The 22,211-nt window shown below is 38.5% G+C and overlaps 1 protein-coding gene across 1 annotated transcript; it reads left to right on the top strand.

Moving 5' to 3' along the window:
• The first annotated feature begins 745 nt into the window (after positions 1-745).
• On the top strand, positions 746-17,158 carry ALDH7A1 (aldehyde dehydrogenase 7 family member A1). Its single transcript, XM_039733132.1, has 19 exons — positions 746-757; positions 871-1,221; positions 1,315-1,368; positions 2,411-2,476; positions 4,065-4,145; positions 6,464-6,587; positions 7,263-7,395; positions 7,993-8,037; positions 8,358-8,435; positions 9,323-9,420; positions 10,424-10,465; positions 12,093-12,187; positions 13,024-13,108; positions 13,391-13,497; positions 14,187-14,303; positions 14,740-14,837; positions 14,999-15,072; positions 15,818-15,893; positions 16,663-17,158. The coding sequence occupies exons 1-19, from the start codon at positions 746-748 to the stop codon at positions 16,715-16,717; spliced, it is 1,791 nt and encodes a 596-aa protein (XP_039589066.1). The 3' UTR covers positions 16,718-17,158.
• Positions 17,159-22,211: the final 5,053 nt, after the last annotated feature.

Genomic DNA, 22,211 nt, shown 5'->3' with positions numbered 1-22,211 from the left:
CAAAGGCAAAGCCAGCTCTTGAACCTTGCCAAGACTATTTTTTTTATTCCTAATCTGTTTATATCATCCAAAAATATTTTTCATTTGAAAAAAAAAATTACTTGACCAACCATTTCTTAATGAGCAAATTATTATTTATAGTTAATGTAATTCACATTAAGGAAAAGTGTGTAGTTGTGGAAAACTAAAAAATAAAAAATGGCATTCTTGAGAGCAGTGACATTTATTTTCTATGCTATAAGTATGTGCTGAGATATTTAGATCTTAGTATCAAGGTTTATTCCTCATTGGTTTGGTCATTCAGAAAATATTGGATTCCTGAAAACAAATAATATTTAATTATCACAGTGATTCATCTAAATTTTCAAAGCCACTGAAGTGTAATTACAGTAAAAATATGGAATAGAAATCACTTCCAGTTTTGCATATCAAGTAAGTGTGTTAGTCCTGGATATGAGAAAGAAAAATATTGTAACTTCACAAACTGGCATGTAGATTAAGTGGCTGGCTCAGAAGCCAAAGACACTGAATTTTTTAACTGACATTCAAACATGGTATTGGAGAATGGAAAGAATTGTGCATACTCCCACATATAACTATTTGTAGTGTAAAGGTAGCTAGAGGTTTTTTCCCTTGTTTTGATGCACCCGTTCTTATTTTCTGCAGTAATTAGAAACACCTGACTTGGGGGTGCCTCTGCCCCTGCAGCTCTGGAAGGGCATATGGAATCACGCAGAATCACAGAATGGATCGTATTGTAAGGGAGCACAGTGGGTCATCCCAGGGCACATGGCACAGATTTGCATCCAGATGGTTACTGAGTATCTCTAGTGAGAGAGACTCCAACTCTCTCTGGGCAATTTGTTCCAGGATTTAGTCACCTGCACAGAAAATTCTTCCTCGAGTTCAAATGGAACTTGTCATTCACCAGTGTCTTCTACCTGCTGCTTGGCACCAGTGACCAGGGCCTGGCTCTGTCCACTTGCCACCCCCCCACCCTCCATTCAGATACTCATAGACATTGATGAGGTCCCATCTCAGTCATCCCTTCTTGAAAAGAAGCAGAGTGTGGGCAGATTGGGGACAGCACACAGGCCGAGCTGCGCTGCCGGTGCGGGGCGGGGGAGGCCTGGTCAGGGGGCCAGGTTAGGCTCGGTCAGGGGCGCTCGGTCAGGCCCGGCGCGGGGGCCGCTCAAGGGGGCCCGGCCCGGCCGCGGGCAGGTGCGGGGGGCGCGGGGGCGGGGGCGGCGGGGCCTCGGGGGTCGCGCCCCGGGTGAAGGGGCCCCGCCGCTCACCGCTGCCGTCCTGCTCTAGGTGGTGACCACGTACTGCCCCGCCAACAACGAGCCCATCGCCAGCGTCCGGCAGGTGAGAGCGGCCGGGGGCAGCAGCGGCGCGGCGGGACGGGCGGGAGCAGCTCCGCGGGCCCTGTCACCCGAGCGAGCCGTGCTGGGGCCATGCTTTGGGCGCTGCCCCTGCCCGGACCTCCCGGCACCACTTCAGGGTCCAGGGGATGTTGAGTCCAGGACGGCCACTGGAGCTCGTCGCAGCCAGGGCCTACTGCTGGCAATATGCCTGTGGCTTTCCTGGAAAGAAAAACAGTCTGTTTGCCCTTTTTTCTTTTTTTTTTTTTTTTTCCTAACTTCTTGTATCTCCAGCCCTCTGCCTCGCACTTTTGCAAGCATTGTTGGGAAGAGTTTTTTTTTTTTTTTTTCCCCTAACTTCTTGTCTCTCCAGCCCTCTGCCTCGCACTTTTGCGAGCATTGTTGGGAAGAGCAAGGGCTCCTCCCTTCCCTTTTCGTTTGTTCTTAGCGAAGTTGCAGAATAGGAGCAGATTGTGCCTATTTAGTAGGGATGAGTGGCCTGGGAGGAACTAGGAAGGAGAGCAACATGACATTCAAGTGGTAAATTTGTGAATGTTTTTACTGTAAGAATAGCACTATTGTATTAACCTACTCCTTTTGTGTATTAGGACTCAACAAGCCCTTGATATCCAGTGATGCTGATGGAGTAGGACTTATTTATATGTGTGTGTATATATGTATATATACAAACATATATAAAACCATTATTCTATATGGAGCTTCCTCCAACACCCAAACGAAAATTTCTGCTTGTAGATTTTTTTTCTTTCTTTTCTTTTTTGTTTGTTTTGCTTTTCATTTTTTGGGTGGCTTTTTTTTTGGTTATTTTTTTTAAATTTTGGCAGCACATGTGCTTTTCATTGACAGTGACTTCAGACAACTTGTCATATTGGATCCAAATTGTGTCAAGTTACAAGCATCCTATAAAAGTGGTATCCTGTAGTGCAAGTACGCTATAAAAAATATCTTGACTTGGATGAGAAACTTTTTTGTGGCATTTCTTTGGGGGTTTGATTTTCCTAACTTTGATGTGCTTCTTCATGTAGGGTAATTTGGAGGATTATGAAGAAACGGTAAAGAAGGCTAAAGAGGCATGGAAGGTCTGGGCTGATGTAAGTTAATGGAAACTTTTATTACAGATCTCTGGCAGAGACAGATGGTGAAGGTGTAAAAATGTGTTCATACTATGTGTGGTGCGTTAGAGCAAAAATCTGCAATGGAGACCTCAAGAAACAAACCCAGGTAGGGTTTGTGTGTGATACATTGGGGTACAAAGATGAGGACATTGACTTGTGGGATATGTTTGTTTTGAAAACCCTGGCAGGTTTACCAAGGCTTGTGCCCCATAGCTGTTGCCAACAGTCTAGTGAAGTTCAGAAACCTTGTAGCAAGTAAACTATACCTGTGCATGTTTCACTTCCTGCTGCCCCCTCTTCTGGGAGAGCTCTGTGGAGTATTTGGAGGTGTAACTTGTGTTGATCTTGTTCTCCTTGTGTGAGGAAGAACTGCTGGTTATAAACATGGGGGGTTTTGGTTCACCTGCTGTCTTGGTATTTCACAGAACAACTGAGTGGTTCAAAAGCATTTGTGTTATGTTGTATATAATAGCTAAGCTATTTTTCCTTAGCAAGCTGTAGTTCCTCATGCAGCTCTACGAGCTGTGTCCAGCCAGCACCCATTCTTGTGATGGATTGGTTCTTGCAGCTACCTGTTGTTTCTTTGGTAGAAGCTGAAACCTGGATTTCAGAAGGTGATGTGCACTCTATGTTTTAGCCAGCAAAGTAGTTTATCTTGTCTGAAGACAACAAAGTTTAGGATGAACAAACCAGCTTCCTCAGGATATGTTAGTATGTGTTCTTTTGTTACAATTTGTGAGTATAATGTTGGTAACTCATAACATGTTTGAAAGTAATCTGGAAGCAATCCAACAGGTAAAGAATCAATACATCAAATATTTCTTGAAGTCTTTTTCTCAAAGTCATTCTTAAATTTGTGAATTTTGTTGTTTGTTATGAGCTTATTTGAAAGATATTGCCTGTAAAGAGATATGCTTGCATGGTTTATGCATTTCTCCTCAGTCTTGTTTTTACAGGGAACTGCTGTTTTAAACCTGTAAATCCTTTTGCATATGGTTTGCAAATTGATCTTGGCTATTGATTATTATTTACCATACTGATACCCCATTAAAAAAGGATATTAAAAGTTGGTGTATAAGCTTAATATTTTCATGATTGAGGTTTCTATGTGTCTTAATTTCTGTTAACAAAGTAAATGTCAAACTGAAAGAGAGTTTGAAAGCATGGTATTAAGTACACTTCAAGGCTCAGAAACCAGTAAGTGCACTTTTCCTAAAAGTGCTCATTTCTTGAGGTGGAGCTCATTGGTTGCATTGCAGGTAATATAGTTGAACAGAAGTAAGAGAACTAGCAAAGCATCTGAATGCTTTGGGCAATAGTCAGTGAAACTGAAGTTTTGAACAGACAAAATGTTTGCACTGTTATCAGTCTCTGAGGTAGGAAACAGTTTCTTGTAAAGCAGTGCACATGATAAAAATGAACAAGTAACAGTGTCTTGGGAAGATAAAAAAAAGCACAGCTATCAGTGATTGCTTATTACAAGGACAGAAAACTAGCAATATATATGCAGCAGAAGTTACAGATTTTCAATCTCACATAGATTCTTCTGTTTTGTTTTGACTAGATCCCTGCTCCTAAACGTGGAGAAATAGTGCGACAGATTGGTGATGCCCTGAGACAAAAAATCAAAGTTCTAGGAAGCTTGGTAAAGTATTTTCAGAAGTAGCCTACATTTTTTTTTGGGGGGGAGAGCAGGGAATGAGGATGAGGGGTATGTCAAAACTGTTTTTTTTCAGCAATACTAAGTTTTCTCTGCAATTCTAACCTTAGTAATTGTTAAGTAATTGCTGTTAGTTCCGTTAGCTTGCCTAATTAGGTTTTAATTCTAAAAATAAGAAAAAAGTTTAAAAATTATTATAGCACAGAAATGGAATGAAGTTGTGTCAGCTGAGAATTTGATTACTTGTTAACAAAAGGTTCTTCACCTTTTGTGGTGGTTGGGCACTGAGCAAGCTCCCCAGGGAAGTGGTCACAGCAACAGCCTGAGAGAGTTCAAGAGGCATTTGGACAATGCTCTCAGACATATGGTGTGATTCCTGGAGATAGTGCTGGGCCAGGAGCTGGCCTTGATCTCTATGGGTCCCTTTGAGCTCGGGATATTCTGTGAATTGACATTTTGTAATAGGAAAAGAAAACTTATTATGGGCCTCTCTGGGATGAGTGATACAACTGTTGCCCTGCTATTTTCTCTCCTGTCTGTCAGATAGGGCACTTCCTAATCCTAAAAGTATCTTGAAAAATACTTTCCTCTAATACAGAGCTTTTAACGTTGAGCTCTTTCTGGTGATCTGCAGGATTGTGCCAAGTGACATGTGGAAATATGACGCTTCAGAAGTTGAGATGGTCTTAATGAGATGATCTTGCAGTGCTGTACAGGACATAAAGGCTGAAGGACCATTCCTTTAAAATTCTTGCTTTACTCCTTTTCTTGCTAGGGAAGAAAAGGAGTCAAGTGGGGAACTTCCACTTTCCTTTTGCAGGGCTTGCCTGTCTGTGCTGCTGTTCAGAAACAGCTGTCAGTGAATAACTCCATGTGCAGTCAAGCCCATATTGTTAACCTTCAGAACTTTGTTCTGCTGTTTCCCTTGATGTTGTCTCCTCAGCACAGTTTCTGTTGTGGAGTTAGTGTGCTATCGTACTCCTGTATTCAAAAACATAGAGCTTCCCTGATGAGTGTGGACAGACAGAAGTTTGTTCTCTATTCCTTGACCAAAACTTATGGCTTCTTGCAATATTTTCTTAGTTTTCCCAAACAGATAATATGTGTGTTCAGCTCTGCTAGGATTTAGGATGAATTTCAGGGTGAAAGAAGTCCAGTAGGTATTCAGGTTTTAGGACTTTGCCTGGCTTTAGGATATGTAAAAAGGAACTGTATAGAAACTCATCTTTCTCATATGCTGTAGGAAATTTCCAGCCTCACCTTGCTATGCCCTGGTGAAGTATCCAGATGTTTCTACTGCACTTACAGACCCACTGCTGTGTTTCTTAGTAAATATGCCGGAAGCTGCTCTGTTTTTGGTCACAGATAGGGACAGTTCCTTCTGTCTTGAGATGCCCACAGGCATCGTAGAAATACAGTTAGTCATCTTTATGTTAACTTTCACATGGAGTCAAAGATCCTGTAGAAATCCTTTGAACTCGATTCCTCATTTAACAGCCTTTTTAAAGTAGTCATCAGTGTAAAGTGGCAGGTGATATGTGCATGAAGTCCACACCTGGCTGTCAGAGCATGACCACAAAACTGAGTGGAGATAAGTAGGTGATTTCTCAGTTCCTAAATTTTCAAAAGTTCTCATTTTTGGATGATGATATCTTCAAAAACCAGCTTATTCTCACTGATATATTTCAACTGAGTAAATCTAACATAATTTTAAGAGAAGGATGTAGTTTAAGATCAACTTCAGATAAATTGGATAAATTAATTCTAAACATCCCAGGTTACTAAAATACTAAACATGTATGAGCATTTTCAGCAGTGTCTGCAAATGAAATCTCTCAAATTTGCTTTGAGATGTTGTAAAATTAGTAGTTTGCTTATGAAAAATGTTAGTGGCTGTTTTATTTTCATGGAGCAGAGTAATCCCTCTTTTCCAACTTGTTCCTTGCCTGGCCCACAATGTAGGCAAGCCTGCTGATGTAAATGCAAGGTGTTGTTGATCTAAACATATGAACCTCATTAGTGTTGGGCCCTCCTTTCAGTAGTTTTTTTTTTTAATTTTCTCCATTAATTTCCTTTTCTAATTTCTTCCCATTGTATTGGGATATGACCCTTGTCCAGTTGTCTAGTGTGTTGTTTCTTTAAGTTCTGAATAACTGGGGAAGAGGTGAATCTCTTCTAATGAAAAAGTGCGTGTTAAAATCTTTCTTGGTGAGTAGATACACCTGACATTAAGGGGAGACAAAATATATTAGGGATCCAAGGGAATTTTGTAAAAAAGTTTGTCTTACTCTGAATTTTTTCAGGTCTCTTTGGAAATGGGAAAGATTTTTGTTGAGGGTGTTGGGGAAGTGCAGGAGTATGTTGATGTCTGTGACTATGCTGTTGGTTTGTCCCGAATGATTGGTGGACCTATTTTGCCTTCAGAAAGTAAGTATGTGTTGGTTTTGTTTTGTTTGGGGTTTTTTTGGCTATTTTTTTTGTTTGTGGAGTTTTTTGTTTGTTTGTTTGTTTGGGTTTTCTTTTTCTTTAAAGAAATGAAGATATGGAGGTGTAACTTAACTATATGGTCTTGTTGTGCATCAAGATCTCTGTTCTGTGTGTTATTTAAGGAGCTTTAGGAATAGATGTGGTGGGCAGTAGTGCCAGCTATTGAAGTACCTTATGAAATGACAGATAAGCAGGTCAGTCCATCCATTTTCTCTGTTCTTTGAAGCATTAGATTCTCTTTGATTTCTTTATTGATGAAAGGTGGTAGAAACAAGTATGTGAAAAGTTTTGAGGTGTATTTGGAAAGGAGAGACCTCCTTGTCAGTTATTGATCACCACAAGTCATCATTATGTTAACTGAATAGCTAAAATAATAAAACTTCATGTTGTCAGAATCACTTAATATTTTTTCAAGATTTCATGTTTTCGCACAATCTAGCTAAACTTGATCCATCAGGTAAGCTGCAGAACACAGATAACACAGCTCTTCGCCAGCTAAGGCTGTGGTGGGCTGAAGAGTGATGCTAGGTTTCTTGCTTACATATTTTCCCTTTTTAGAGAAACTCCAAACATTAAGTGGATAAAAACTGCATTATGTTGTGGCTTTGCTTTCAGGACCTGGCCATGCCCTGATAGAGCAGTGGAATCCCGTTGGGCTGGTGGGAGTCATCACGGCCTTCAACTTCCCTGTGGCAGTTTATGGGTGGAACAGTGCAATTGCAATGATCTGTGGAAATGCTTGCCTCTGGTAAGATCTAGCTGTCCACCTTGCTAACAGTATTTTTAAATTGGAAAGCTATTAACCCAGGCATGAAATTGCTATTGTGAGTGTCAGGTGTTTCTGGATATTTGATTCTATCTAATGTAGGCTTAAATTCTCTTTATTTTTAGTCAGAGCTTTTTTTAATTTTGTGGTAACCTCTTTGTTGAGGTACTGTGGTGCGGATTTATCCAGGACTTAGCCAAATGGCCTGTGAATAAGGAACCCAGAGTGAGGGCTTGCAGCAGTGGTAGTTAATATATTCCAAGTTGGTACAACTAGGATTTAAAATCTAAATAAATGGCTTTACTTTCTCTCCTATCTCCTACTTTGCTTTCATCTGCCTCCTTCACTCCAAAGTCTGGCCTAGTCCTTGTCCACATGGATTTCAGTAGAAGTTCTGAATGCTCCCTCCGCTGCAGAAGGAAATGCTTGTGTTCCTGTCTTAATTCACATCTGAAAACCAGCCTAACCAAAGTGTGCTGTAGATCAGAGACCCTAAAAATTGCTTATTTGAATTATTTATTATTCTTAAAGAATTGAAAAAAATAAGAAGATAATGTAATTTTTTTTCTCCCTTTCTAGGAAGGGTGCTCCTACAACATCCCTTGTTAGTGTTGCTGTTACAAAGTGAGTTCTGGTTTCTTTGATCTTCATCTCAATAAAAAGGAGAACTTCTCCAAAGAATAAATTTCACAGTGATACTTCCTTTAAGTTTATTGTTACTTTATATTAACATTTTAAATATTTACTGCATTACCAATAACACTTATTTAAAAATGCAAAATAAAAGTAGTCCCCTTAAAATATGTAATTACTAAGTCTTGTAGATCTAGTATTAACTCCTGAGAACAATTACCCCAAACCACCAAAACCCCCAGACAGTTCTAATGGTTAATTCCCCATTTGCACTTGTCAGAAATCTAACATTTTTACATCTTTGATTCCAGGATAATTGCAAAAGTCTTGGAGGATAACAAGTTGCCTGGAGCAATCTGCTCTCTGGTTTGTGGTGGAGCAGACATTGGGTAGGTAATATTTCTTGTGTTTTGTGAACCTTTATAAAAGCTAAAAAAATATTCTTTGAGATATTTCTTGTGAAATTATTCTAGTCTGCAGGAATGCACATGTTGCCATGATTTTTATCAGCTGGTCTGAAACTCTGGCCCTGCATTAAATATAATACATATGTCTACTTGCTATTGTGAGATCAGCTGCAAACAAAGAACTTGTTGGATATTTAATGAAGAGGCATGACTAAGTTTATATTCCACTTCTGCATATGCTTACACCTAAAGAGTACAGCTAATATTAGGTTCCCCTTGCCATGTTTTTGAGAACATGGCAAGGGGAGTTTTCATGAGAGTTTTCAATGTATAGTGAATTTGTTTTTTAGATTAGTTGTGGAGGAGAATAATTCCCCTTTTCCATGCTCGTGCAGGACTCTGCATTTGCTCATAGATGTGTACCTGTGCTTGGAAGCTGTACAATCCAAATCACTTTGTTTGATTTTTACAATGAGGAAATCACCAGTACAAATGTATATTCAGATAGATCTTTTGAGTATTTTAAGAGAAGGCAAAACATATGGCAAGCGTTAGAAAAGTCATAGATTTGCGTGTTTTCTTATGGATCATAACAATTGGAACTAATCTCACTCTATACTTTAGACTGAATGTCAGTGTTACTACAGATGATACTTTTTTGGCCTGAAAAGGGGGATGGAAACAGCTTTGTTCCTTTTTTTCTGGCAAAGGAGAAGCTTTCCTGCCTTTAGCTCAGTTGCCTGATGTTTCAAAGAAATGTCTCTGGCTTTAAAGCCTTCCCTGCTTGAAGCTGATATATATGGAAGGTGCAAGCTGCTTTTCTGTCTGCATGTCTTCTGTTGAACTTTGCTTTGTGTCCCATTGTGCAGGACAGCAATGGCAAGAGATGAGAGAATGGACCTCTTATCTTTCACTGGCAGCACAAAAGTGGGCAAACAAGTAGCACTTATGGTTCAGGAGAGATTTGGTGAGTGTGTGGTTTCTTCTCTATTTCTTTCTATGTTTGGTGAGGGCAGTGGTGCCAAGTAAGATTTAAAAATAACAGTAACACAGTTTTCAGCTGTGTTACCTTTTTTTTTTGTCTTGAATAAATAGGGGTTTGAAACTGCTCGTAGATACATACGGCATTTTTCAGTTAGCTCTGTTACAATTCAGATTTTTTTTTAGTTTATCCACAAATCCATAGTCCTACAGTTAATCTGGGGAGAGGTGTGGTGGTGTTCCTTAGTGGTGTTCATTAGTGTTTAATTGTATGGAAATTGTTAGGGTGAACAACCAGGGCTTATGGTCTTTTAGCAATGTGAAAAGAATACATGAATACATTCCCCCTCACCTTTTACTACTGGTAAATATAGTGATGATTTTTGAGGTGCTGTTTTTATTGCAAATATTTAAAAGTGTACAGGCAAGAATCTCAGCTGCTGGATTCTTACTTCTTCGTTTATGAGCAGCACCTTGCAAACATGGTTTTTTTTTGTTTTATACATTTGAAGTTCATGCAAGTGTAAAAAAGCTCCCCAGAAACCAGAACAGATAGCAAATATTCACCCAGATGCAGATTGTGATTTTTGTCTCAGATTGTAGATAAACAGTTGCCAGGGAAATGAACGAGCTCAGTTAAATTTTGTGTGCATTTTGATCTTTGTAGGACCTTATTCTTTATCTGTGTCATACTATTTATGCTGCAACTTTTTTCCTGTTTCAATTTTTTTTCTTTCCAGTGCTATTTTTTTGTGTATCTTTTTAAACTTCTTTGTGCCCTAACTGCTGTTCAGGTATCTTCACAATATGTGATAGATGTAGTGTGTGGTGTAATTTTCTGCTTTGGCTAGACTGTGTTCTCTAAAATGTTTTGTTTATTTTTAAAAGTATGGTTCGTGACGCTTAGCTCTAGTTTGAGGTAGCCTCACTGGCTGAGGTACAGTGAATACACGTTCCCATGGCGTAACTTATTTTATGTTTTTCATTAGGTCGAAGCCTGCTGGAATTGGGAGGAAACAATGCCATTATTGGTAATATGCACTGTAGAAATTTAGTCCCATAGATGATATTTGGAAGCTAGCATGAAAATGCTCATAGCTAATTCTCACTTTTTTTCTGTTTCTTTTATTTGGTCATCCCCTGCCCCCCCATGGCTTTTTAAAAGTGCATATAGTTTGCGTAGAATAATAGAATGTTGTGGGGTTTTTCTGTCTTTTGTATTGTGGAGGCAGCAGTGTTTTAAGACGAAAATTGAGATCCCAAGGTCTTTTAAGTAGTCAGTGTTGAAAAGGAAAATTGAAGGAGAGAAGCAGTAAGCTTCAATACTGGGTTGTGGACAATGCTAAACTAAATAAGTTTGAATTTGGGATAGTTTTAGTTGTAGAATCATTAAGGCTGGGAAAGACCTTTAAGATTGACTTTAGCTCTTAACCCAGCACCAGCATATTCATCCCTAAACCATGTCTCCAAGTGCCACGTCCAAGTACTTCTGGTTACTTCCATCCATAATGATTCCACCATTTCCCTGGGAAGCCTGTTTGAATGCCTGACTGCTCTTTTATATGTAATCTCGTGAACACTACTTTTAGCTATACTTTTAGCATTTTAGAGTATAAGTACATATATATAAGTCTAGGATAATTATGATACTTGAAAGGCAAGCATACAGGTATTTATTTCAGTAGCACATTTTTCAGGTTTAAGTACCTTAGGGTATGATACAGTTCCTAGAAAAACAACATTAATACTGTAAAGCTGAGCAACATGGTGGAAAGAATATATAAGCTCAATAAATACCTAAATTGCTGTCCTGTTGTGCTGTTGCCTTTGGTTTCACCTTTCTCATATTCTGGACAAATGTGCTTATTTACATATATATACTCTTGTGAAGTACAAACGTGATGCTACATCATCTACTCTTTTGAAAATCACATTTGGAAAGGTCCTTCTTTTTTCCTATGCTCCTTTGTAACCAGGAGTATGAACTTGTTTTATGCTTTGAAAATGATTTATTTTTTAATGTTAAAGTCCTGCTTTTTCTGGAATTGACTTTGAATGATCACATAATCATTGTTTGGCTGGACTTTGTCCCAAACTTCGTTATGGTTTTGGATGCTTAAGAGACTTTTTTGGGACTGCTTAAGCTGAGTGATATTTTGGGGATCCTTTGAGCTTTATAAAACATCTCAATGTCTTCTAGCCAGATGAATTTGTTCAGCTCATTGTGCATTTTATATTACTGTACACCTGTGTGTTTTAGTTGTGCTTTTTGCAAGGCCACATGGATACACTTTATGATTGCTACTTTATGATGATAAACTCCTCAGTGAGAGACAGACAAGGTGGAGAAATGGCAAGAAATTGCTTGTAGTTTCCTGAATTAAAAGGAAGCTGGATTTATTTGCAAACTTTATTGCAAAAAGCTCTCTTCAGTAGTTCAAACCTATTGTTATGTCCAATTGCATGTGTCTTAATTCCAGCTGTGGAGAAATAGTAGGAGTTTCAAGGTGTTTCTTTGTATCTTACCATGCTGTGCTAGTGCAACTATTCCTAAAGATTCTTGACCAACCTGTCAGTTTCTAATATTGTTTAGCATCTTAAATCTTATGAACTGCCTGTTTCCTCCAGTAGCATGATCATATTTTGATTTTTTTAAAGTGTTTGAAGATGCAGATCTGAACCTAGTCATTCCATCTGCTCTATTTGCTGCTGTGGGAACTGCAGGTCAGAGGTGCACAACTGCTAGAAGGCTGGTGAGTAAATGTGTATTGTCTAGTTTGGGTAGCTCTGAATTTTAACTTAATTCAGAAATTGCCTAATGATTCCTAATATTGTGAAAAGCAACAAATAATACTTGAAACACATTTTTGTTTTGTCACAAAAGGTATGGTGGGAAAATAAGAACATAATTTAATTCCAGTGTAATTCTAGCTCTAAACAGTTTCTTTGTATGTATTTCTAAATGTGCTTTAAGTCAGGAAAATAGTACTTGGCAAAGTTCTGTATTTCTGTTTTCATTGCCAGAGCTTTGCTTGTGGCTGCGACAAATTTTGGTTCAGTGTTTTTATTGCAGCAAAGCAAGGAGGTCTGTGTTACCTACTTTGTTATTAATTCTTAACCAATTATTTTCAACAAGTTCAATGGTGTTATAGTATCAGTGTCTGTCTTGTCACAGTTGGGTTGATTCAGTAAATATTAGGCAAAATGGATGTGGGTTAATTGATTCAGGTGTATTGGATGGGCAGTGATTCCTCAAAGTGGAGCAATAAAATTTCTGGAGTATTTGTTCTAGAACACTAAACTGAAATGTTTACAGAGCATATAGATAACAGTGATCTGAGGTGGGGTAAAATTAAAACAGATTTTTGTTTCTGGGCTTGTTTTAAATCTTTATGATGAAGGTTTTACATCTTAATTTTCTGGTGTTAGTGCTGTTTCAGAGGTCTTGGCCTCTGTCTCTTTAAGTTTGGGATTTGCTGAATATCAACACTATTTCCATTCTTCATTCAGCCTCCTTCAAAGTGCAGTAGTACTTCAGGAGTAGTTACATAGGCTGTGCTGTCTTAACAACTTTCTTACCACGTTTTAGTTTCTCCATGAAAGCATCCATGATGAGGTGGTGGCAAAGCTTGCCAAGGCCTATGCCCAGGTCCGCATTGGTGATCCGTGGGATTGTAAGTAGCTATTTCCATCTCATGGGTTTAGGAAACAAGTTGTTGTTGGTTTCTTTCTGTTTATATTCTGAAGGTATTATAGATCCAAATTATCTGAGCAATTTTCCAGGGGGTGGAAATAGCTGGTTTCATTTAGAATACGGACTCTGAAAGAAAGATGAAGAATCTGGCTAATACTGCTCATCCTGGACAGATAAAGCTGTTAATTCTAAGATGTTGTGATAAGAATATTTGCAAACATACACAGTTTTGATGAAAGTATGCTTCTGAATCTTTTTTTAGCTGACACTCTGTATGGGCCTCTTCATACCAAAGAAGCAGTGAAAATGTTCCTTGATGCAGTAGAACAAGCGAAGCAGCAAGGTGGCTCTGTGGTCTGTGGCGGAAAGGTGACTTAACTTTTGTTTTCCCTGCTACAGTTTGTGCTCTAGGAAAAAATACAGTAACATGATGGCTTAGGCCAAGCTTGTACCTCAGCTTGTCCTGTCAGCCACTACAGGATGCTAGGTTAGTCAGATTGAGAATTATTTGAATTGGAATCCTGTCTTCAGGATAAAGGCAATTCTACTTGAAAGCTACTCTTACACCCCTCCCCAGTTGCAAGTGATAGTGAAAATAAAAAAGCAATGTAAACGGTGAATGTCGAACATGTAACAAAGGAAAATTGCAGTTCTGTCCCTCACAATATCTAACTTCAAGAAATACTGGAGATACAAGACAACCACATGTACATCTTCGTCACACAGGATGTTTAATTCTCATTGACTTATTGTTCTGGGGCTTTTTGTCTTTCATTGGCAACTTCTTTATACCTTTAAAATTCTGAGTAGCTACAAGTAGGAGAAAGGAAGTTTCAGCTGATAGAATTTACAATTTGATTATATCCTTAGTGGACATAAGTTGTGCTTCTGTATTTTAAATACTTAAATAAGTAAAATTTAAGTTACTCATACTACCTGGCCTTCTGTTTCTGATGTCTCAACTGTAGTGGTCAGACCATGAAAGATTCCTTTCCTACACTAATACCGAGCTGGATACTGATTGGAACTTACTTGGTTATTTTTTATTTATTTTGAAGGTTATAAATCGCCCTGGGAACTATGTTGAACCAACCATTGTGACTGGCCTTCCTCATAATGCACCCATTGTCCACACTGAGACATTTGCCCCCATATTGTATGTGCTAAAATTTAAGGTAAAGTAACAGTGGTGAAACAAGTGTCAAGGATGGTAACAGTAGAGTCCAGAGTGAGGTCTCAGACATGTGTCACATCTATGCAATTGTCCCAGCACTTCAAGAAGTGGTAGCTCTTGTTCTGCACTGTGAGATAGCCACTGTTCAACTCACTGTGTAGCTGCATTCATGTGAAGAGCGCTGGAGTTATGATGAGAATAGAGGAACACATTTCTGTTAGTGTTCATGGTTGATATTGTTCACATCTGTTGAAAAGCAGACTATATTTTGTGCAGCAGTGGAGGTATTGCTGATGTGGTACGTGTGTATTTGCCCAGTGCCATTCTGTGCATTTGTATTATGGCTGTGGTATGTTGGGTTTTTTCTCACAGAGCTTCTTTGTAATTGCTTTGCTTTGGATAGTCATGGCTTAACCATGGACATTTGCTTCTTCTAGGAGGAAGAGGAGGTTTTTGCCTGGAATAATGAAGTAAAACAAGGTCTTTCTAGCAGTATCTTTACCAAGGATTTGGGAAGGATTTTCCGCTGGCTAGGGTATAATTTGAATTATTTTTATACTTTCCTGAGGTGCATAAGATCAGTCTTTCACGTCTTTTGTAAACCTCTGTGTAATTCTAGTTGACCATTTTACAGCCCTCATTTTATGGAGGGAGCCTTTCCTGATCCTAAGGAGGAATTGTGCCTTATCTTTGTAGGCCAAAGGGATCTGACTGTGGCATTGTGAATGTTAACATCCCAACCAGTGGAGCTGAGATTGGAGGTGCTTTTGGTATGTTACTTGTGCTTCTTCAGTGTTTTAATCTGCCTATTTAAATGACTGAATGTGAAGAAATCACAGTTAATTTTGAATCATACTGCTTTAGCAGAAAATAGATATTGACTAGCGGTAGTTAGATTTAAACTTTTAAAAATAGCTGTCTTAGGTTTTTAAAAATTCCATGTGTTATTTCCTTCTCCTCCCCTCCATCAAAGTAATGTAACTCAGAGATATATTCTGCAGGTATTTAAATCTATGGCCAGGTGGAAAAATGTGTAAAATTTTAATTAAAACAATCTTGAGCAATTCTGTGTATATTGGCAAGTTTATATAAGATATACAGCATATAGTGTTTTTGTGAGAAAGTCTTTAAATAAAAAGTTTTGCCTTTATTTATCTTTTTAAAAAATATATTTAAGGAACTGAGGGGGTGGAAGAGGTATTAACCTTACCATTTAAACAGTACAAGAACCAGCACATTCTGGTACTCTTGTCTTGTCTTGAGACAAATGTTTTTAAAACAAGGTCCTCTAGTGCCACCATGATGAGACTTCGAACTCCAGGGAGTTATTTTTTTGCATCAAACATGAGAGAGCTAGCTGTGTGTGTTGTGTGGGGTGGTAATTTACTTCAGATATAGGACAAGGGAAGGGAATAGTTTTTCCCCATGTGTTTTATAAAAATGTCTTACCTCTTGGAATTAGTCCAGATTCCAATGTCCAAAAATAGGTTTTAATTTATAATGTTTTTGCTGCAGGTGGTGAAAAGCACACTGGTGGGGGAAGAGAATCTGGAAGTGATTCGTGGAAACTTTATATGAGACGGTCTACTTGGTAAGGCAGACCAAATAAATTTAAATTACAGATGAGTTTCTAAATGTTCAAAACATATAAATCTTTGACTACAAGGCTACTATCTGTACTGAATGTGAGATAACCATCTGTAAGTGTAATTGCCTGCTCTTTGCATTCATAGCAGAAGAAGATTTGAAGGGTTTTTATAAAGACATTTTTTTAACTTTCTAAAGGAAAAATAATAAAGTGGTTTGGGGTTCCACCCCACCCTTGGCTGATTTTAAATTCATCTGAAAAATTACTGAAATTTGTGAGGAAATACACTGAGTTTCAATCACAGTGAGGGGACCATGAGGACACCACTATTGTCTCTGATAGGTGATTCAGCTATATGTTGGTTATCTATCCACAAACCTGCTGAGAACCCATAGTGCATGAGCATTAGTATTCTCTGCTGACTTCCATAGCCTTTACCTGTGCTATCTTTGCTTTCCCTGCAAGGAATTATGAATATGAGAAATCCCACCTTGATTTTTGTATCTGGATGTTCTCCTGGTAGAAGATTAAATAGATAAAGAGAAGTAAGATTCTCCATAAAGGAAGTGGTAATGGCAAATGTGGTCTTTTCCTGTACATGGTTACTATATTGAAAACTGGAGTAAAGTTAGTTCATAATTTTAAGTAGGCAAATTGCTTTAGAGAAGTCTTGTTTAGATGTGACAGGAATCAGCAGTTTTTACATGGAAGTGGACTGTATAATCTGTCTCAGTAATTAAGTCTGGTCTCTAAATTGTTGTTTCTCTTTCAGTACAATCAACTACAGCAAAGATTTGCCCTTGGCTCAAGGAATCAAGTTTCAGTAATAACATTATGAATGGCTGTGCTATGAACCATCCTAGGATTTCTGAATCAAGCAGCTCCTAAGCATCATGGGGATAAATATTAATTATATTAAACCAATTCTGTCAGAAAATCAGCTACTCTTAAATTGCTTCACTTTCTATGTATGTATTTACTAATTTAGTCTTCAAATGAGAAGTCTGTGGTCTTGGGAAGAGGGAGGATGACTAAAACTAACTACCTTGGGTTCAGGTGGCCTGGATAACCTGTTGCCTTAACGTTGTGTTTCAGTACCAACACTGCCTCTATTCCCTCCCCACCTTTTGCTGATATTTCCAGCTACACTGTCTGTGTTTCAAACTGTGTGCCAAGTTTCCTGCAGGTAACTGGTGCTGTGGGGGACATTTGGGCTGCAGTACAGGACTATTTTTCAATGAATAAATAAAGGTACATTTTGTGAAATATCTTGGTTTCTCATTTGTTTTATTCATTGGTTTTGAGCAGGAATATTCAGAGACTATCCATTTTCACACACTGAGTTGCTAGCTGGGAAGAAGCACTGCTTTAATTGTCCTGCCTCTCCTTCAGAAAGGAGACTTTAAGCATATGTTGGGAGATAGAGGTCTACTGTAGTGTCTTGGAATCTCATTTAACACTTGAAGGGGTTACAGCCAATTCAGCTTGTTTTGTGATATCCTACAACCAGACTGGCAGGAGATGAGAACTGGAGATGCAGTCAGAGGAAATACTTTTCTAGGGAAAGACATATTGTTTACTTGTGTTTCACCTCAAATGAGAGTTTCTTTTGGCCACTGGAGACTACAGGCAACAACAGCTCATTTAAGAGCTTTGCTCAGGACTGAGGATAAGAAAAGACACAGTGCTACTAGACTGATTTTAGCTTTCCACAGAGGAATTTCTGAGGTTCTTAATGTATTGTTTCTGGGGATTTCTTTTCTTCTCAGTGTCGTATACTAAATTTCCACTATCTCTGAATATGGCAGAACTGTTCATTATGGGCTCAGATTCTAGGAATCTGATTTGACTATTGATTTATTTTGATGTTTTGATGGCAATGCCATTCATACTGGGTTAAAAGTCCACCAAACCAATGCTAGTTGGTCTCCTTTCAGCTTTGTTTTTAATTTTAAAATGCCTAGTGTTTAGAATTTTACATCTGTGTTATACAAGGTATTTTGGGTGCCACGTTCTGTAAATCAAACATTAGGCAGCCAAAGCTTTTTTTTTCCTTACTGTATCTCTTACTGCCAGGAGTATTCTCTCCTCTAGTTCTTTGTGTCTAACCATTTCATTAAACATTGTACATTAGCACACAGAATGAACTGGCATACCCTAAACAGGCAGATAATCACTAGCAGATATGGCAGAGAAACAATTCAATTCCCAAATAAAATTTCTCAGCAAATAGCACCAGTTTATAGAAATTGTACTCTTTAATGCTATTCTGTGGTACTGAATAGCATTAAAGGTACTATGAAACTTAAAAATTAGTTCAAGAATTCTCTTTTCTTGCTGCTTATCATAGTTTTTTGATAGCCTCCTGTTGCATCTGCTTTTTTCTTGAAAATAGAAGCTCTTTTTAGGGTAGAATAATCTCACAAGTCCAGTTTAATTTACAGAAATAAGGTTGATTCTGCCATCTGGCTTTAGATATGGGAACTCAGCTCGTAAACATAACAAAACTGATGTGGTGAGACTGATGTTTGACTGGTTTTCAAATCTTCATGTGAAAACTACTATGAATGGAATAAACATACAAATGTGATCAAGAGGTGGTTGCATAGCAAACACACTAAACTTCTGAAGGTTAACTTGACATCTTGATACATAATTCCTTCTTCAATACAAGCTTCTGTAAGGGTAGCCTTACAGGGGACTCAGCATGAAGTACTTGTGTAACTGCTGCTGTGTGTTAGGAGTAAGTGTGTTAGATCCACACTATATAGGATCTGTAAGGTTACACACTCAGCCTCACTTTTGCTAAATATTTGCTAAGATCTGTTACCTGTGCTGTCACTGGCCTGCTAGTGTGGCATCAGAGCAGGTAATCACAGTGCTGCTTCTCTTTCCAGACAGCTTTGAATCCCTCCATGTGGTGATGAACAATCCTACTAGAATTGGCTTGCTGAATGACTTCCTGTGAAGTGGCTCTGGGAATAGCATCTTTTAAAGACTGCTGCAGACTGTAATATACTTTGGCAGGCATGCAGGTGACTATAATTAGTTATCATTATGATGAAATAATGAACTAAGGAGGTTTAAAGATACTATAAGCACACAGTTTCTCAATTTCTGCTTTAATTTGGAAAGTCCACTCAGGAGATTGTAAACTGCATTAGCTGTCAGTGGGTTATCTCACCCAAGGAAATCAATTTTGAGAATTCATAAAATGTGTCTTGGAGCTACTGGTATGTGCAACATAATGGACTTGCAGTTTTAATACAAATTCTATCAGCGTCTTCCACTGTTGCATAAACTTAATTACCACTGAGTGTGTAACATCAGTGAATAACAAGTGTTAAATGACACGTGATCAATAATTCATTTGTTAGCACAGTATTGCTTACTGTGAGATGACCTTGATGGGGAACAGTCTTACAAGTAACTTCCTTTCTTGCCATATTATTACCAGAAGAAAAATGAAAATTCTACTAATATTTTTGCTGATAAACAGAGAAATAAAATTTTTAATGAAATGTGAGAATGGGAGTTATAGGCTGCTTTTTTTTCTATCCTATTGTGTCCTATCACAGCTTCTTGCAGAGGTGACAATTTTCAGGAACTAATAGCATTACTTGCCAGTAGAGTGTCTCAGCTTGGGGTTTTGTAAAAAGTGGTTCTGCAGTGCTGAATTTAAAGCAACTGGGAAAGTGTTCACCATTTTCTTTCAGCAGTAATACATCAGCCCATTCATGTTATATCATGTTCTTTTCATCTGGTGTTTTCATCATTCTGTATGTGTTGTTGCTGGATGAGTTCAAAACCACATGGCTGCCAGAACTTTTGATTTGTGGCATCTGTGTTTGTGAAATCATGTGTTTAGGTGCTGTGTTCAAGTCTTATTAGGTGTACTAACCCATTTGCATTAATTTCATTAGTAACTGTGTGAAAAAGTGCAAGTTGCTGGAGACTTCTGTGACTGGATTTTCTTTTGAATTGCTGTCTATTTTGGTGCTGCACTAAGGTGTTGGTCATGTGTTGCACAAGTGTGTCCTCTTGTTTTCCTACGTGGAAGCAGAAAAAAAAGTTAAGGTTTATAATATTGGGGTAAACTGAACTCATTACACAGAATCAAATCCTTGAGTAAAAACTGGTAACAGTAAGGATTTTTTTCAGTGTCTTCTCTTTGGTATTCCTTAATCAGCAGCCCTGCTGTCATGTGGTACATGCTTGGTGTTTGAAAACTCATGGATTAATTGCATTCAGTGTGCAAACATCTGCTGCCACTGAAGGGTTGCTTGAAGTGGGAAGCATCTTGGCTCACAATTTGAGCATGGTTGTCCTATGGATAGCTGGTACAAAGGTAAATACTGGTTAGCAGCCTTTCATTTCTGCTAAATTATTAACACTGATTTTCCATACAGCTGATTACTTTCCTCCAAATAATAGGAAAATGCATATGCATTTTGGACAGGGACTTGCATAGCAGAGCCTTTTTAAAAACCGTTGTGTTCCTCCCGGTGTCGCTGTTGGTCAGGCTAAAGCCTGCCCAAGGGCAGCCTTTGCATTTGCTAGCCAGCTGTGTAAAACACAGACCTCTTTGTCTGAATGCTTTTTATGTTCCAGTACATCTGGGACTGCTGCCTCTGAGCTAGTAATTAAATACACTCTATTCTGCAAAAGCCTCAGTTGATTACTGCAATTGTTATATAAAACATTAACTCCAAAAGCCAAGGGTTAAAAATAATAGTGTTTCAGCCAGGAAGAACAAATGGTTTAATACTTACTTTACCCAGTATGCTGGTGTTCTCTGGCATCTCTAGCTCTTTTCCTGCAGCCTGCTTTCAAGGTGGACTTACAAGGAACAAACAGCTCAAGTTAGATCTCTGAATTTCAGAGGAATGCACATCCTTTCATTACGTTAAAGTCTGAAAAGCTGTGTGGCAATTGTGTTTCATGCTTCCCTGACACCCTCCTTACAGGTGTCCCAAACCTCCTTAGCTGTGATAGTGAAGCTAACATCACCTGTTCACTTACTGAGCATATTGTTACAGTGGTAATGAAATGGCAGTGTGTGAGTTTAAAAATGGGCGATTCATGAGGAACAGGATAAATATAAGCTCTCTTGCTTCTAAGGATTTTTAGTTAATCCACAAACTGTTCCTAAGTGATATTGTCTCCTGTCTCCTGTGGATTTTATAGGGCTACTCAGTCACTGGCCTGATTAAACTGACCTATAATACAAATGGCTCAGTCCAATGTGGCAACTGTACTAGAAACATGTCTAAAAAGTGTAGCATATACCTCTCCTCGAGTTTAGTTTGTCTAACTACATTTTTTACAATTGCTGATACTTTTATTATCACTTGTACCATAAGAAGTGTTCAGGATTCCTGCAGAATCCGAGATTATAAACCTCTTCCTAGCTCCAATTTGACTATATTCACTTACAACTGTATGTGCTCGTGATTATGTGGGGAGAGATAGGGGCTATCTGTTTGTCACATTCCTCTTCTCAGTTTGATGTAGACAAGAGTTGATTTATGGTGTTGGTTTAAAATGGAACAAATAGCAGAATAAAGTTATGGTGATGTTTCATGGAACAGTGTAAATCAAACTATCCTCTGAAGATTTGCTGTTGTAGTGAGTCCTTGTAGGTTAAAAATCCAGTATGAGGACTTTAGTTTGGCTTAACCATCCCTGACTGCTGTGACTCTGTTTTGCCTGCTTGTTTTCTTCACATATTTTTTGGTTAGCTGTGTTACTGATTTATTTATTTTTCCCCCTGCTAATGAAATGGTGAAGTGACTCCCTGCGAAGTCTGAAAAGCACCTTAGTTTTGCTGTAGAACATGTTGGAAGACACCAACCCATTGTTGGCTGCAGAAAATGAATGGGCCTTGAAAGTGAGGATGAGGAATTCAAAATCACCAGAAAAAATTATGAGATGCTGATGATGGGGAAGCCAATGTGAAAGGCACAAGCAGCATTGTAGGCAGATAAGACCAGGTACCAGGATTTTAACCGCTGGATAATACATTTGGAATGCTGGGAAAGATCAGACTATTTCAAGTGGGAGGTGGCACAGAGCGAAAAAAATAGGATAAATTGAAAGAGTGTGGTTTTGAATATATAAAAGGATAAGAGGATTACAGTGTGAGGGAAATGCCGGGAAAGGAGCCAGATGTAGTTTAAGCTAACACATATGGCAGATGAGACATAGATAGACATATTCACTAAGGTTCAGCATCAGTCCAAACCTCCAAATCTGTTCAGAATTCATTGACTAAAGCAGGAATCTAACAGGCTGTCAAAACTATCTATTGCAATTAAGGAA

The sequence above is a fragment of the Passer montanus genome, unplaced genomic scaffold, assembly GCF_014805655.1.
Source record: "Passer montanus isolate IOZ18808 unplaced genomic scaffold, ASM1480565v1 scaffold83, whole genome shotgun sequence".
NCBI classification, from domain to species: Eukaryota; Metazoa; Chordata; class Aves; order Passeriformes; family Passeridae; genus Passer; species Passer montanus.
This window is presented reverse-complemented; position numbering and strand designations above follow the sequence as displayed.

Coding starts and splice junctions, on each gene's coding strand:
- ALDH7A1 (XM_039733132.1), top strand. Junction 1,222..1,314: donor CCCGGCCCGGCCGCGGGCAG/GTGCGGGGGGCG, acceptor GTCCTGCTCTAG/GTGGTGACCACGTACTGCCC. Junction 14,304..14,739: donor TGTATGTGCTAAAATTTAAG/GTAAAGTAACAG, acceptor TGCTTCTTCTAG/GAGGAAGAGGAGGTTTTTGC.